Source organism: Anoplopoma fimbria, chromosome 13 (genome assembly GCF_027596085.1).
Source record: "Anoplopoma fimbria isolate UVic2021 breed Golden Eagle Sablefish chromosome 13, Afim_UVic_2022, whole genome shotgun sequence".
NCBI lineage: Eukaryota > Metazoa > Chordata > Actinopteri > Perciformes > Anoplopomatidae > Anoplopoma > Anoplopoma fimbria.
In genome coordinates this window covers 20358161-20375099 of record NC_072461.1, presented here as the reverse complement: position 1 = coordinate 20375099, position 16939 = coordinate 20358161, and the positions used below count along the sequence as shown (strand labels likewise).

Below are 16939 nucleotides of genomic sequence, written 5' to 3'. Positions count from 1 at the left end.
CTGGCTGAGGGCTACCAAACGGAATTTCGTTGTATCACTACAATGACCATAAAAACCTCTTTATCTTTATCTTATCTTTCTATTTCACCCACAGCTGGCACAGTATTCACAATGAAAAGCCCTCCAGTATGTGGGGTTTGCATTTGCCCCGCGTTGCTGCAAGTTTCTTCTTGGAGCTCTGGTTTCTTCCCACACTCGACATACAAGCATTGTCAGCTGGGAAGTACTGTAAATAGTTTATTTAATTTCAAATAAACATGGTTGATCATATTTCCCTCTTCTTTATTGAAGCAGGCCAGGCAGCTGCTCAGGACACTTACACAGCCAACAGGCCTAAACGTAGTCCAGCACCATCAATGTACATACCACAAAAACGCGGTTTGTTAACCGGCCACCAGGGGGCGCTGATGCGACAAGTCGGACGCAAAACAGTCAAACTCTACCCGAAGAAGAAGAAAGTTGCAGGTGCCCGAGGTGCCTGCTTCATACATCTGTTGCTACTGTCTTTTCGGGCCAAATTACAGGTAAGCAGCCACACAACATATAATTTATGATTGTGATTATTATGATAGTGTAGTTTAACAGGTCTGCTTTCGGAAAAGGCTTCTCTTTTTGAGGCAGCAATGACGTAGTGGCTTTCGTTTCGCAATCACAGCTAACTGTAGCTCCGCCATTGAAACCAGACTCCACTCAAATGTTTGGATATTTAAAGTTGACCTTCTAATAAATCATGTATTCCTATGATAATGTGTTGACTTAAAGACTGCATGCTATTCTTTAAAGCCGTCCTGATCATTCGGCACACGTGTGTTTCCTTAGATTTTGTCCATTTTGATAAAGTTTTCTTTCTACAGCTTTGAAAGAAAAATGTAAGATTAAACACAGACAGGATGTGTTTTGGTGGATTATTTACATTCAGAGTTTGGCAGTAGTATTCCTGCAGTATTTATATGTGTATATATAACTCAACACATCGATACCAGATGTCTGGACGTTCACTTCCTTCCTTCTGTCCATGCAGGATACAAACACATGACACCTTCACATTGTTCACAGCATCCAACGAGAATCTGTGAAGGGACATTTCTTGTTGCAAATAAGTTGATTATAAGTTCACTTAATTGTATCTTTGTTTATTCTCTTCCCAAGAACAATTCCACCATCATTAAAACAAATAGCTGCAGACCAATTTCTAACAAATAACACCTTGAGAACACGTTCAAAATAACATTAAACAGAATAAAATGTATGATTAATTGGATCTGACATAAACACTGATCCCCGAAACAAGTCCAGTTTTGTGTCAGCAGGGTCACCATATTTGATCCTTATCTAAAACATCACCTCATCCAACTCTTTTACCTTAAACTTGCCGGAATAAACGTTATCACATATATGTGAATGTAGACATTGTTGTAAATGATGCTGGCAGGTTTATTTCATGTATGACGAGAGGTTACAATGTTTTCGCACTTTAGCCTCAATCCTCTTTAAGAGTGACAAGGTCACGGAGTACCAGCTGATGCCTGGCTAAGCCTGAGCTGAGAAGAGATAACCCAGTGAGCAAGAAGCTAACGCCAGTGTGTCGCAACCGTACGACACAAGCTGCTCACTGGGTGGATACTTTATTAGTACTTGTAGTTGGAGCATTTGATTGGAATTAAGGCAGGACATTGTGTACACATCAAAACAGAAACTCTACTCACATGTGCATATTTTCACATGCTGTCTTCCTTTTCTGCCTGCCAGGATGGCACAGTGGGGTGCCATAATCTCAATAATTGCTGCTCTCGGAGGAGCCGCTCTCTTAGCGTCTGTGCACAAGATCGATGAGGGACACACTGGTGTTTACTACAGGTGAGACTGCTGCACACATTTTTGTTTTTTAATTTTGTGCCTTAGACAATGGTGTTAAACTGCACTGCTGTAAAACGGATACTATAAAAAAAGAGCATCTGCTTTAAAGTTTGCTATAAGCAACTGTTAACAGGGACTACCATAAATACCTGGGCATTAGGATTGCAAAAAAAAAGCCAGCTGTGGTTCTGTGCCTGGGTAGGTGCAGGGTACTTAAAGTTGTAATACTTGCACAGGCATGCAGTAAATACTGCTGTTTTCATGAACTAGATACACTCACAAATGAGTTGCCACTCAGACTGTGGTCTGGTATGAGTCATGATGGTGACATCCAAGAGTACAGATTGTTTCATTTATCACAATAAGAAGTTCAGTGGTGGAAAGTATCTAGGAACATACACACTCAAGTACTGTACTTTTACAATTTCAAGGTACCTTTACTTAACATCTTAGGGAAATATACTACATCTATCTGACAGCTTTAGTTACATTAGGATTTTTTCATTACCTTCCTGTCAAGGGATTCTTTTTTCAGATGTCATTTTTTATGCTTTTGATAAACTGAAGGATGAAATTATTTCTTTATTTGTTGAGAAAATCCTCTGAAGCTAATAAAGCTGTTTTAAAAAAGCCTTTTGGATCAGCTGCACAGTGCATCGCAACAAATCTGAAAGCAAATGAAAATATCTTATAGAATATAATGCATTGCTGTAGATAAAACTACTCAACAGTATATAAAGGAATTAAAATGAGCACATCCTTAAACATCTACAGCTGATATATATACTTTTACCTAACTATTTGAATGCAGGACTTTTCTTGTAGTGGAGTATTTTCACAGTGCTTTTACTTAAATAAAGAATCTGAATACTTCTTTCACCACTGAAGAAATTCCTCTGGGAGAATTTGTAGATCCAAACCCTGATACATGAGTTGTATGTGACAGTAAGGAAGGACAATCTGTACTTGTCGTCAGCATCAGCATAAAGGAAGATGAATGCACCTGAGTCCCAACTGCTAACTTTGACTAATCTACCGTTACCGCTCCTGTTTGTCCCCTAAATCATCTTAGAATTGTTATATTCATTACAAGCCAAGGTTCCCCAGGAGAAAGTTTCATTCAAAGGGAAGAAGATTAACTGTGTGTGTTTGTTAAACAGGGGAGGGGCTCTCCTGACCACCACCAGCAGTCCTGGTTTCCATCTTATGCTTCCATTCATCACCACCTACAAGCCTGTTCAGGTGAGTCAAGTGAAGTCAGGTTTTTAATTTATAACTAAATCCTTATTATCTGTACAGCATTTGACAACCCGTGTCCTTAGATCCTTGGCTCAGATCAGTGAAAGCTCCCAAAAAACAATCACTTTAACAGACTGCCATCCATTATCGTCTGTACAGAAATAATAAGAGTGATATTTCAGAATTCTTTATCAAGAATGCCTTTTCAAGAATTTCTGTTCTGGAAATGTATGCAAATGAGCATATATTTTATAAGATAATGCCTAATTTGCCTATCAAAACATACATTTTTAGTAAACTTGCAATATAAAAAATAGTTGTCTTAATGTAAGTGATCAGCTGTGGAAGTTTAATGGCGGTATCTATTAATTAAATGTTCTATTCACCTGTAATGTCTCCTCTTAAAGAAGAACCTGTGATTGTGCAACATCACTGTAATACAAACTACCGTTGTGAAGCTTACAATGTTGAGCTAGTGTTGCAGATTGTGTAATGACAACGTTGATTCAGCTCGTTGTGGCGTTGCATTGTATTCCGTGATACTGACCAGGACTTACTGTAACTGTGTTTCTCCTGTTTGTACAACCGAGATCCAGGTTTCTTCAATTTAAAACATCGTATCGTCTCATTACATACTGTTGATGGATTTTACAGTCCCACCTCTGATTGGTAGTTTTATTATGATTTCAGGAGCATGTTTTTTGTGTCTGGAAAACTTCATTAAAGCATGAATGTTTTTTTTTTTGTCTCGCAGACGACGTTGCAGACGGATGAGGTGAAGAATGTACCATGTGGCACAGGGTAGGTCCACTCTTTTGATTGGCTTAAGTGGTATCAGATGTGGTCTCGATACTTATCTCAGTGAGCATTCATCCTGTAACCTACACACTCCGACACTGAGTGGGTTATTACACCAGCACTGCTGGAGTCAGACAGTCGTCATCTGAACTACTGGCATTCCCCACACTGAAACCACAAACCCTGTTATCTTATGTTGAACTGGGGCTTTTTATTTTTATGAAAGTGCCGGTCAAATAGTTATGTGTTTGTTTTCTTTCAGTGGAGGAGTGATGATTTACTTTGACCGCATAGAAGTGGTGAACTACCTCGTCCCATCAGCAGGTAAACTCACAATGAATTCATCCTAAACTCCATCAGAGCCAAATACTGTGTGTTTGTTCTGTTCTTTTATTTCTGAACTGACTGAGCACTTGTGTATCCCTCTCTGCAGTGTACGACATAGTGAGGAACTTCACGGCAGACTACGACAAAGCTTTGATATTTAACAAAGTTCACCATGAGCTCAACCAGTTCTGCAGTGTTCACTCTCTGCAGGAGGTCTACATCGGCTTGTTTGGTAAGCGCTGCAGACTGCTGCTACTAATTAACAGCAACTTTTTTCATCTACATAAACATCTTGTTGTCAGCCTTACAGCTGCACCCTCATAAATGTTCATGGGCTGTCTCATCAGGTGGCCAGCCGCATTTACAACCACTGATATGCATATGCACTTTGCTAAAGTGAGCCCACACTTGTGATTGTTAGAATCTGTCTGCCTAACCATAATCCACAGAAGGTAAACATAACCATGGTGTAATGATGAGGCGGTTATTATCAGGGGTTAAACAAGTTTCTCTCCAGTAAGCAGCTAATTAAAAGTTCCCTCTAGCTTTGTTGCAATACAATGAAGTGATCCATATTCAAATACTGATGGTGTATCTGTCATTTTAAAGATTTTTTGTTATCAATCTCTGCTTATTGACATCCTAATGGGGAATGCTCTTACGTTTTTATTTCCGTACGTTTGGATAAAAGCAGACCACTTCCCAAAGAAGGACATTTTGATATTGATCCCAGTACTGATATGTCCATAGTTGGAGTAGTGCATATTGATAATGTGCTCACCCACCTGCCTTGTGTCTATCTCGTACAGACCAAATCGATGAAAACCTGAAGTTGACGCTACAAGAGGACCTAACATCCATGGCACCGGGACTCATCATACAGGTACAGTGAAACCACCAGGAAGACTGCAGTCGAGACAAATTTAGTCAAGTCCAGCGGCTGAATTCATGATTCTCTCGGGTCCATTTGGGCCAAAACCACACCATTTTTGACATTTGATTATTATTCCTTTGCTAAATTGATCGGTGTGACCTCACATATAGAGATGTTGGGGAATTGTACCACAATTTTTAACAATATTTGCTTCTGGACTTTGTGACCGCATCTCATCTAATCTGCTGTTTTGATTGGCTTACTTAGCGTCAGATGTGGTCTCGTTACTTATTAGGAGAGGCAGAGATACGCATTTCTGAACACACAGCAGATTTAGTGGACCAGAATGCACACAGGGCACAACTAATGTATTAAAGTAATGGCATCGCTGTAATCATTGTGTTCTGTAGCTACAGAAACTTCTCATATGTATTCTCATAATAATCACATCTCTGATTGAAAGCAGCAGGTATATTCACGTTCTCTTGGCATTGTTGAGGTGTATTTTGCTGCAAGGGTTAGGGCAAGAAAATACACGAGCACCATGAATTGATGTCATCTAACCATGAAAATAATTGTATATTATAATCTGGTTTTACAAAGTATCGCTTGCTTTTTACTTTATTAATAAGGAGACGTTTTTACGTTTGTCACCTTGTTGTCTCTCTTTAGAAGGATTCTTAAAAAAACATTAAGGCATCTAAACTCTGAACTGCAGTACAGAACCAGGGGATTGAAGTTAAAGCTAGGAATGTCAACCTAAAGAAACACCGTATACAGGGTTCTTGATAATAAAAGTGTCTTTATAGTTTACAGCCTTACATTGACTTTCAAAGCCTTTAATAAAGCCGCTCTCCTGGACAGTTTATTATAACAATACAAGATCCCCCTTCCCTCAAAACCCACAGATATACACACACATTGCTCCACTGGGCTTTAATACTCTGGCCTAATGTTTCCTGTAAACTCTAGAAACAGTTGAAATAACAATTACTGCTCCTTCTGGGAAAACCAAAAATCGTACAGTTCAGAGAAGCTTAAAACAGGACTACTTTTGTTTTAGGGCTCCTCAAAAACTTTTTTTTTTTTTTTTTTTTTTTTTTTTTTTTTTTTTAGATGACTCCCCTGGTGGTCAAAACCTATTTTTAAAGTCATGTTTCTTTAAAAGCTCCCACTCTATTTATCTGCTTTCTTCTGAGTTGACTCTTTCTTTGTATGTTTGTCTCACTGATCCACAGGCAGTCCGTGTCACAAAACCCAATATCCCTGAGAGCATTCGCAGGAACTACGAGCTCATGTAAGTTTTCTTTTTTTTCTATACCAAACAAGGAATGTTTCCATGATCCCTGATTCATGTGTACTTATTTTCCCTCCCAAGTGGATGGGTTTGATGTTCATCCAACTCCTACAGCCAATTTAGACTTTCTGTCATTCCGTGAGCATCTGACTTTGGCCTCATGATCAGCAGCATTTGCTTTGTCACAGTGAGGAGAGGGGAAGTGAGGAAATTGAGGATTTACAGTAAATTGTCGTAAGGTTTATGTAAGCACTGCGAGGTGGAAAGTGGAAGTCTTCAAGTCAGATGCATACATTGTCAGATAAAGGACAGCATTTTGATGTTGTTTAATTTAAAGTCAAGCACCGTGTCTGACTTCTGGTGCAAAACCCACACAAAGCCTGATTAATGCAACACACGTGTCAGTCGGGTTTCTTGAAGTGGGGTCGTGACACTGTCAGGGGGTCCGTGACAATAATCTGCTATGAATTTTAGAATTATGCCATATGCCATTATACAGTGCATATCTACAGATGGGGACCATTTGCTCCAATAAAACAAGAGTATCGTGTCCATTACTCCCACGTTAGCTCTGGGCCAATAGAAACACTGATAAGATGTGAAACAGAGCAATGGATTCATTATTTTTAAGTTGAAGCACTTAACGAAAGGCTTTCGACTGGTGAGTTTAAGTGACTGGTTTTATTATGCCATTCAGGCTATTGTTGATTTTGTGAAATCTTTTAATAGCAATTACCTGAAAAGTGTCAATGTTGTCAAGTTGAGTTTAAATGCAATTTTAATCAAATGAATTAATATGTGGTATTAAAAAATCTAAATATCTGTTTAGCAGTTTGAAACAGGGCTGAAGTATTTAGGTTGTTGGTTGTTGTGGTAAAGTTTTAGAATGCAAATAGTTCCAATGGCGTACAGTACAAATGGTATATGTTTGATCAGTGTTACTATTACAAGGGGGTCCTTGGAAAATGTTCTCTCCTGTAAGAGGTCCCTGGCCCAAAAATGTTTGAGAACGCCTGAACTGCTCCACTTAGTTACTTCCAGATGTGTTTTGTTTGATGGTTCAGTTGGATTTGTCCAATTTTTAAAGTACCATTGTAAAATGGATAAGGACCTCGCTTCCCAATAGTGTCTTTCAGTTCTTTATCGCAGCTTACTCTCTGTGCTTTTCCAAGGAAAACTTGACCGTTCATTAAGCCCCGTCACCCATTGTTAGCCCAACTATTCTTCCTGAAATTCTCAGTAATTTTCTTAATCATGGCCACTTGATTTCAGACTGAGATGGACAAAAGGAGACTTCTTATATTTAGTCAGCAACTAGAGATCCTGCAGACTGATATGGTCTAGATATGCACTTGATGGCTACATACAGGATATAATGCTAAGAGTCTGAGGCTCAAGCTAGTCTCAAAAACAAATCTCAGTATTTGATAGAAGATATGATACATTCTGATTAATGTAAGGTCATAAGGTTTTTTTCTTTCTAATGTAAGCTTGCAACCTTATCGTCAATAAGTGCATGTTTCACTTTTAACGATACAAGAGTTAAGGGAATGAGGAATGAGCCCATGTGTTTTGCAAACTTTTGACAATTTCAGATAATGAGTTTTGGTAAACTTCCCAAAATCCATCAGAACAAGAGCAGGACTGTTAGCAGTAGCCAAATCTCTGATAGTGTCCACATGAAAACAACACCCACACATTTGCACACTGTTACACAAGCACCTTACTGAACACTTTTAGTTAAAATGTAATTTTCTGTAGTTTATTTTATTGTTTTGCAATAATGGCAGAAACTGATTGACAAAACTGTTTCTCAAGTGCAAATACTCTTATTTTTGTAGATGTTTTTCACTTTGAAGTCCTTATTTTGATCCATTTTAACCTGCAAAACATTATTTTTCCCAAAGCTACAGCTATGCCTCTACTGTTATTACTGTAGTTATTGTCAAATGTAATTTTAGGTGTTGGACAATTTGACTTACTTTTGTTTTCACTTTCTAATAAGTTGTTCAGGATGTTTAACTCTGTTTTAACAGCCGGTGAGACAGTCTGTTCAGTAATGTTGCCAAGTCTCAGTTCGAGTCTGGGAGACTTGACATTTTATGCCCAGTCCGGATGTTCATCAACTTTTTGGGCAACTTTCTGACCACTACCAGTAAATCTGCAAAACTGCTTAGTTTCCTTTTTTTTTTTATTGTAATGTAAAAATGAGGATGACGCAAATGCTCGCAAGTCATAACCAGGAGAATTTCCATTGCTACCCTTCCAGCCAACATGGCATGAGCACAACGTTTGGGTTACAAAAATGCCATTGATGCCCTGATTACCGTAGGTGGTACAGGAATTTTAATTAAAGACCCTCACAATCCAATTAAAATACTTATCAATCCTTTAAAGATGCATGGGAAATGCACTCCCACTAGGGTTGTAAAAGTATGTGATTTCCATGGTTATATCACAGTTTAACAGTGTTATTATCATTAGTGGTAGTAGAAGTAGTAGTAGTATTATCTCCACCAGGAAGATCATTCTGCTGCAGAACGCAAGATTAGATTAGATTAGTTTGCTGTGTGTTTGGCTAACAGAACTGCAGTACACACTGCTACGTCACTCTCAGACGCTGCCCTGTGGCTCACTTTTATCGTTTTTGGAAGGTGTGCTTGGATAACTTCCTGGTGGAGATCTGCACTCTACCGAGTGTACCTTTCTAGGTATTTTTATTATTAGTTAAGATGAACCTTAAAGGAATGATGACAGAATTGTAGTAATAACCAGAATCATAAACCTTATTAAAAAGTAACATTTAACTATAATATGTTATACAACTGAAACATTTTGGTTAACCAGCTAGCAGCACTATAGTATATTAAATTAACTACAAAATGAGAACTAACATGAACTTCGGGCTTTAGAAATAATGCCCTATGATAATTAACAAAGCAAATGCACATTGTATGATAACCCTTAATGTTTAATACAGAAGAATACTGTGAGACCGTTACAACCTCAACACCCACACGTTTGTTCTGATGTGACACAACCTTGGCATATGTTGTTGGAAGGAATTATTCTGGACATGATGTTACCACACTCAGAATAATTAAAGGTGTTAGATGCCCCAACTAAACAGTATTAATATATCATATGTCAATCAAGCCTGCTCTGTACACGCCCACACAGTTTAATGTGAAAGGATCTGTTTCTGTTGTTTGCAGGGAGAGCGAGAAGACAAAACTGCTGATCTCCCAACAGACACAGAAGGTTGTGGAGAAGGAGGCAGAAACAGAAAGGATCAAAGCTGTGATAGGTGAGAAGGAAAGGGGGAAAAAAAGCAATCAGGAAGAAGTTAATTTCAAACACACAAGTTAATTTAAAACACACAAGTTAATTTAAAACACAAGTTCATTTAAAACACGAGTTAATTTAAAACACAAGTTCATTTAAAACACAAGTTCATTTAAAACACACGGGTTAACAATTGAAATAAGCCTCTTATTTATTTTTTATAGAGGCTGAGAAAGTGGCACAGGTGTCAGAGATCAAGTTTGGACAGAAAGTCATGGAGAAGGAAACAGAAAAAAGGATCTCTGAAATCGAAGGTTTGTATCCAGCTATGGAAGAAATACTCAAATCCTTTGCTGATGTACAAGTACCAGTACAACAATGTCAAAATACTCTCATAACAAGAGAAAGTGCTGAATTCAAATTTTACATTAAGATTGTAGTTCTGGTTGATTATGCGACACCGTATTTTCTGGTGGTAACAGAACATTAGGTTTAATACTACAGGTCGCAGAATGCTGGGAGCGGCAAAACAAACAGGCAATAATTGGCCTTTTTCCATCTGTTCTGATTTCCATGCTGCACACGGCAGGAGTCTGCACACAGCCAAAGTCATTTGTTACCTTGCTGAGAAGTTGAAGGTGTGCAGCTTGTTGCCTGCAGCTCTTCATCTGTAGCTCACTGTGGCTGCTCCTGCTTGTTCCTATACTCCCTCTAATATTCCAAACTGATCCACTCTATAATTAGGACTAAAATTACAGTTGTTTGTTTTGTAGACGAATTTTTGATAAACGATAGTTGGCAGTGTCATGCTCACTGACAAACACATTGCACTTCCTGTGACTGTGGGACTTATAAAGTATTATCTTATCTTGTAAAAGTAAATCCATGTTTGGCCTGTTAAATGTTTTTAATGTGAAGCCACAGCAGTAGGAAATGTTTGGTTTTCATTAGCATTGACTTAATACTAGGGTTGACCCCTCTTGATTTGTTTTTTTTTATGCTTTTATCAAGGCCGAATTACTCATTTCCTAGAAACGTATCAGCCGATCTCTGGGAAACACAATATTTAAGGTGGTGCTTTTGTGTGATTCTTTGTGGAGAAACTCAGTATGACAGATCTGTCGAATACATAAAAGTATCCAGTAGTTTACAAAGTGGTTTGAGTGTGAGTCAACTATTTGGCCATGTGCCGTGTCACACTATTGCAAATTTCCCCGCTGCGGGACTAATAAAGGATTATCTTATCTTATCTTATTGTGTTACCTCTGTGGCGATAGATAGTGACTTAACATATATTAATTAAAATGAAAATCTTTAAGAATATTTTCTTAAAATACTCCTTTACTTTTTCTTTTATCAAATGAAAATGCCCCCTTTAATTTAAATATTATTATACATCACATTATTAGTTTCTTAAAACTGATGGCAACTAAGGAGAGAGGGTGTACAGAATAATGTAAACATAACTTGATACAGTGGGTACAGAAAGTATTCAGACCCCTTTAAATTTTTCACTCTTTGTTTCATTGCAGCCATTTGCTAAAATCGAAAAAGTTCATTTTTTTCCGCATTAATGTACACTCAGCAACCCATCTTGACAGAAAAAAACAGAAATGTAGAAATTTTTGCAAATTTATTAAAAAAGAAAAACTGAAATATCACATGGTCATAAGTATTCAGACCCTTTGCTCAGTATTGAGTAGAAGCACCCTTTTGAGCTAGTACAGCCATGAGTCTTCTTGGGAATGATGCAACAAGTTTCTCACACCTGGATTTGGGGATCCTCTGCCATTCTTCCTTGCAGATCCTCTCCAGTTCTGTCAGGTTGGATGGTGAACGTTGGTGGACAGCCATTTTCAGGTCTCTCCAGAGATGCTCAATTGGGTTTAGGTCAGGGCTCTGGCTGGGCCAGTCAAGAATGGTCACAGACTTGTTCCGAAGCCACTCCTTTGTTATTTTAGCTGTGTGCTTCGGGTCATTGTCTTGTTGGAAGGTGAACCTTCGGCCCAGTCTGAGGTCCTGAGCACTCTGGAGGAGGTTTTCTTCCAGGATATCTCTGTACTTGGCGCATTCATCTTTCCTTCAATTGCAACCAGTCGTCCTGTCCCTGCAGCTGAAAAACACCCCCATAGCATGATGCTGCCACCACCATGTTTCACTGTTGGGATTGTATTGGGCAGGTGATGAGCAGTGCCTGGTTTTCTCCACACATACCGCTTAGAATTAATGCCAAAAAGTTCAATCTTGGTCTCATCAGACCAGAGAATCTTATTTCTCATAGTTTGGGAGTCCTCCATGTGTTTTTTGGCAAACTCTATGCGGGCTTTCATATGTCTTGCACTGAGGAGAGGCTTCCGTCGGGCCACTCTGCCATAAAGCCCCGACTGGTGGAGGGCTGCAGTGATAGTTGACTTTGTGGAACTTTCTCCCATCTCCCTACTGCATCTCTGGAGCTCAGCCACAGTGATCTTTGGGTTCTTCTTTACCTCTCTCACCAAGGCTCTTCTCCCACGAAAGGGTCTGAATACTTATGACCATGTGATATTTCAGTTTTTCTTTTTTAATAAATTTGCAAAAATTTCTACATTTCTGTTTTTTTCTGTCAAGATGGGTTGCTGAGTGTACATTAATGCGAAAAAAAATGAACTTTTTCGATTTTAGCAAATGGCTGCAATGAAACAAAGAGTGAAAAATTTAAAGGGGTCTGAATACTTTCCGTACCCACTGTATAGGGGTTAATTTGAAGTCAGTCAGTGCCCCAACAAGACACTGTTTTTTTTATTTTCGGGGTCACAAACCAACAAGGTTTGGAACCAATGGTTTAATGTTAACAATACATTGTGTTGTATAAACTTTTATGTAAAATCTTAATTTGAAAAGTAACTAGTATGATTAGAGCGCTGCAAGGATGACTTATTTTTGTATAAGTGTTAAGCGTCATAAATTGGAAAACAGTACCTCAATATTCTGCGGTACTTACAAAAAGTACTTGTGTGAGTAGATGTGTGTAATCTCTTCCCACCACTGTTTATATCCTACACAGGCTCTGACTAAACATGTAATAACATGAATTATTGCAGCATGGTGTGCTAATTCTGCAGCCCTCTAGTTGTGTCTGTTGAGGTCACAGCATTCTGAAACGGCTTTTATAACTGATTATGTGTGCTTTTCCTGGGAAAGTCTAAATGTTTGATTCCTTGTTCGAAAGAAGCTATAACAAAGCGGAGATCTGAAGAAGTGCTTTAGAATGATAATGAGTAGATCACTATTTGGTCTCAGCAGCTGTGCCGTGTGCAATCAGAACTGCTTATTTCTGAACATGTTTGTTTTGAGTACTGGTGTGCTTGTTTTTCAGTCATGGAACCAGTGGTTTATACATACTCATGTTTGTGGATCACAGTATTTACGCCAGCTTCCTACTTTCTGAGCAGTAAAGCAGCTTTGACTTGTTATCAAACCGACTGGCTGACTTGTTTACTCTGGCTGTTTCTGATTCACAGACAGCGGTTTCCTGGCTCGACAGAAAGCCCAGGCAGATGCAGAGTTTTATACATCACAGAGAACTGCCGAGGCCAATAAGGTAAAGAGATGACACACACACAGTTCCTGCTTAAACCAGGACAAATACAGACTGGAAAGTCCAGACTGCTCGTTTGTATTTTTAATGCTTTTGTCCCTCTTGCAGCTGAAGTTAACACCAGAGTACCTGCAGCTAATGAAGTACAAGGCCATCGCAGCCAACAGCAAGATCTACTTTGGGAATGAGATACCCCAGATGTTTATTGACTCTGGCTCTTCGATCAAGGCCTCTGCGGCCATGGACATCGTTGCTGAGCAGGTCCTGGACCTGGATTAGTAAGGGACCACCCAGACTGAATGGAAGGACTGCCTGCTGGAGGACAGGCCCCCGGCCCACAGGCTGGCTGGCAACTTCTCCCTCTGACTCGGAGAAGCTCCGCTGAGGGGTCTGTATTTCTCAAGCACCTCAGAATAACTGGTAGAAATTCCACTGTAAGTATGACTAGGATGTATTATTTTCCAACCTCAGACCAGACGACTCGAGTTAGTTAATTTCAGAGGCTCCCTATGCGTCTACTCTGTTCTGATATAGAGTTAGTCTGTCTAGACAGACAACTAGACAACACAGAACACTAAATACAATAGCATTACCCGTGGGTGTATAATTATATATAATTCTTTAAAACTGTCATTTAGCCTGATCATCTCCGTGTTTCAAGTGTGCCCAGTCCATTTGGCCACAACATCAAGTATCACAAATCTATTACTACTTATGTGTGAATACTATGTAAGCCTGTGTTCTCATTGAGCATTTGAAGCAGTGATATTTGTCATAATTAAGCTTTTAGGTGCAATGAAGTTATTGTTACATTAATTGTTAAATCGGCCGTTTGCTAACCCCAGTCCGCTAGTAATTGTTGCTTTTTTAAACAATGATAACAATGGCATAATGAAAATCAATACTTTCTGAATGATGGGAAGTCCATCTTACTTTTAAATGTTTCCAGCTTACTCATGTTAAAACAAGAATATTGTAGGAGGGGTCTTAAATATTCACTTAATGGCTAAATATCGTGCTAAAAGTCTGAGGCTAATCCCCCTTATCAGTTTATGATTCATTTAGAAGACATAAAGTTTGTCGGGAACAGGCTTCTTTTTTTTCCTGTAACCTCACAAAGTAATGTAGTTGTTCTGTGCTATGCTAATTATTTGCCTCGCCAGTTATACTACTGTAGTAAACAAGTTAGCTGGATATGCTAACAATTGCAGCTTAAGTTAATACAGATAAACACAAAGATAAATCCATTTCTTGTGTTTTTGGTTTTGAAAAGGGGATGCAAAAATTTTATCAACCTTTTTAAAACAAGCACATCACTCTTTCTGCAACCCAAAGCCATTACTAAAGGACAATGGCTGTTTTATGGCTGGATTTTGCAAACGGTCAATTGCAACAACGTTTTGTGAATGAAGCTGTTGCATCCCATGTGTCTTGGGCGGGACATTTCTGCAGCTCCGCTAAAAGATCAAGGAGTGACTTGAAGAGATCAAGAAAGGTATTTAAATACTGCTGAAAAATAAGGACCAAATATGTGTCGCTCTGAGGACGTTAGACTGTGATTTCTTATTCTGAGTGCTTGAAAAATACCGGCCCCGACTGTAGACAAAACACAGGGATGATGAATGTACTGTGTGGTAACTGCTGCCTGTCGGATTTAATAAATTTGTTTGTTTTATGTTTCTGTAAAAAAAAATCAAAAAAAAATCTTATGAGCACAGGAGACCTGTTGAATGGTAATTGAATTTTCTGCAGCTGTTGTTGAAGTTGTACCACATGTGCTGTACATGTATGTTGCATTTATTTTTTTCACTGTACATTCAGTTGAGAGGCTATATTTGTGCAACTGTTCATTTGACTCTTAATGTCTTTAGTGCAGTAGGAGTGTTATTCCAAACAGGGCCCACTTTGAAAGGTTTATGTTGGGTTATGACACCAAAAACTTTTTTAATACAGTATACAGCAATTTTCAGCTATTTTTGATGATTTAATATAACCACTTCATGGATGGTAACAGAATATGTACAGTAGTGAATTTAATTTGAGCCTTTGACAGCATGACCCATTGCCCTGAATGAGTAAGTAAGATAAGAGATGAGATAATCCTTTATTAGTCCCGCAGTGGGGAAATTTAAGTAGTCATAAGAACTGAAATATGCAGATTGACACTGAGAGACTCGCTATAGAAATACTACCAACCTTATGTCACCTTTGTCAAAGCATTTTTTATCCTGACTTAAACAGGACCACAAACCAAACTTGACGTAACGTTTGATCTCCTGTGTTCTCTGTCTGAGACGACTAAAGAAATTCTTTGTCTAAATGCTAACGTTGTTTCCCATGCATTTTTTGTGGGATTGTTTCAACAGAGAGATGAGTATGAGTTAAATGATGTGTTTTCCACCAAAATTGACTCATTTCATTATGTGGCTGTGGGGTAAGGGGACTGTTGAGGTGTGCAGACTTGGAACTTGGCATGTTTTTCTTTCTTATTTGACGAGCAGGTGCTGATGCAGTGAGAAAATATTTCTGAAGATAAATGACTTGTCCTGAACTCACTGTTACCCAATACAACTTTTCATTCATCCTTTCTTGTGCAAACAGTGACTATATGATGCGTTATTGTTGTTTAAAGTTGGTCCAGTTTGTCCTAAAAATGACTTCCAGTTGTCATTTTATTACAACTTTCTCTGATTGATCGAGACTTACACTGACTTGAAAGGCAAATGTTTTTGCACTGACTTCAATATGAATATGCAATGAAGATTTTGTCATTTGACAATAAAGTACTGTGGGTTGTTATTTGAGTAATCAATCGCATTAATACGTTTTTATTTACATTGCATAGTCCAATGTGATGTATAGAGGATGTCTATAGTTAATAAAAGTGGTTTAAACACAAACATTTAGTATCTTAACAACTGTTGCATATCAGATTATTTAAAAGTTATATAAAAGTACTTTTGAGTAATGATTATACAGGAATGAAAGCTTCTTTACTGTTTGTATTTTCCATCACAAATTAATTAACAAATTAGATTTTTTGCCATAAATATAATTCATTCCTTTATACAGATTGTAAAGGGGAGCTCGACACTGTGAAGTAATTTAATCACACGTATTACATACATTTAAAAAAAATGACACCTTGATATCATGAGGGCGTAACATGATGGGGTGACACAGAGGGCACAGACTCAGCTAATGCTTTATTCTACAGGTCCGTACAGCTTTCTTGGAATCCTGGATCAATGGGTTTACATTCTCTTTGCACTGCACATGTTACTCAGAAATAATGATGGAATACTGGGGAAGAGACTGAAACTACAATTTAAATGAATCCTGAAATGTTTCGATTTCATCTTCTTGACTCTTTCTTTATGAGTCACCTCTGACATTCTCCATACCAGCTGCTGAACCCCTTATTCTTGAGCAAACTGGGAAGTTCCTTTTAAACCCCCATTACTTCATCATCTCACCATTACTTCCACTTTTGTTCCAGTTTTACCCTAGTCTGTGTTCTTAAATGTTGAACCGCATGCTTTCCTAAAGACTTTTATCCATAGATGTTTGGGTAACTGTTACCTGTAATTATGGTCAAATGGGGATATTCCAGGAAACTTTCAGGATGTCAAAAAGAAATAAAAGAATTAGTACAATACAGCATTGACCGCTATGAGAGAGATAA

General features: G+C 38.4%; 1 protein-coding gene across 1 annotated transcript; it reads left to right on the top strand.

Moving 5' to 3' along the window:
• The first annotated feature begins 430 nt into the window (after window positions 1-430).
• erlin2 (ER lipid raft associated 2) lies at window positions 431-16135 on the top strand. The gene is made up of 12 exons (XM_054610531.1): window positions 431-524; window positions 1750-1857; window positions 3018-3099; window positions 3851-3897; window positions 4157-4218; window positions 4328-4453; window positions 5031-5104; window positions 6334-6392; window positions 9608-9699; window positions 9902-9991; window positions 13178-13257; window positions 13363-16135. Exons 2-12 carry the CDS (start codon window positions 1751-1753, stop codon window positions 13531-13533), a joined length of 990 nt encoding a protein of 329 aa, XP_054466506.1. The 5' UTR covers window positions 431-524; window position 1750; the 3' UTR covers window positions 13534-16135.
• The last annotated feature ends 804 nt before the right edge of the window (window positions 16136-16939 follow it).

Coding starts and splice junctions, on each gene's coding strand:
- erlin2 (XM_054610531.1), top strand. CDS start 1,751: ATGGCACAGTGGGGTGCCATAATCTCAATAATTGCTGCTCTCGGAGGA. Junction 4,219..4,327: donor CTACCTCGTCCCATCAGCAG/GTAAACTCACAA, acceptor CCCTCTCTGCAG/TGTACGACATAGTGAGGAAC. Junction 9,992..13,177: donor AAGGATCTCTGAAATCGAAG/GTTTGTATCCAG, acceptor TCTGATTCACAG/ACAGCGGTTTCCTGGCTCGA.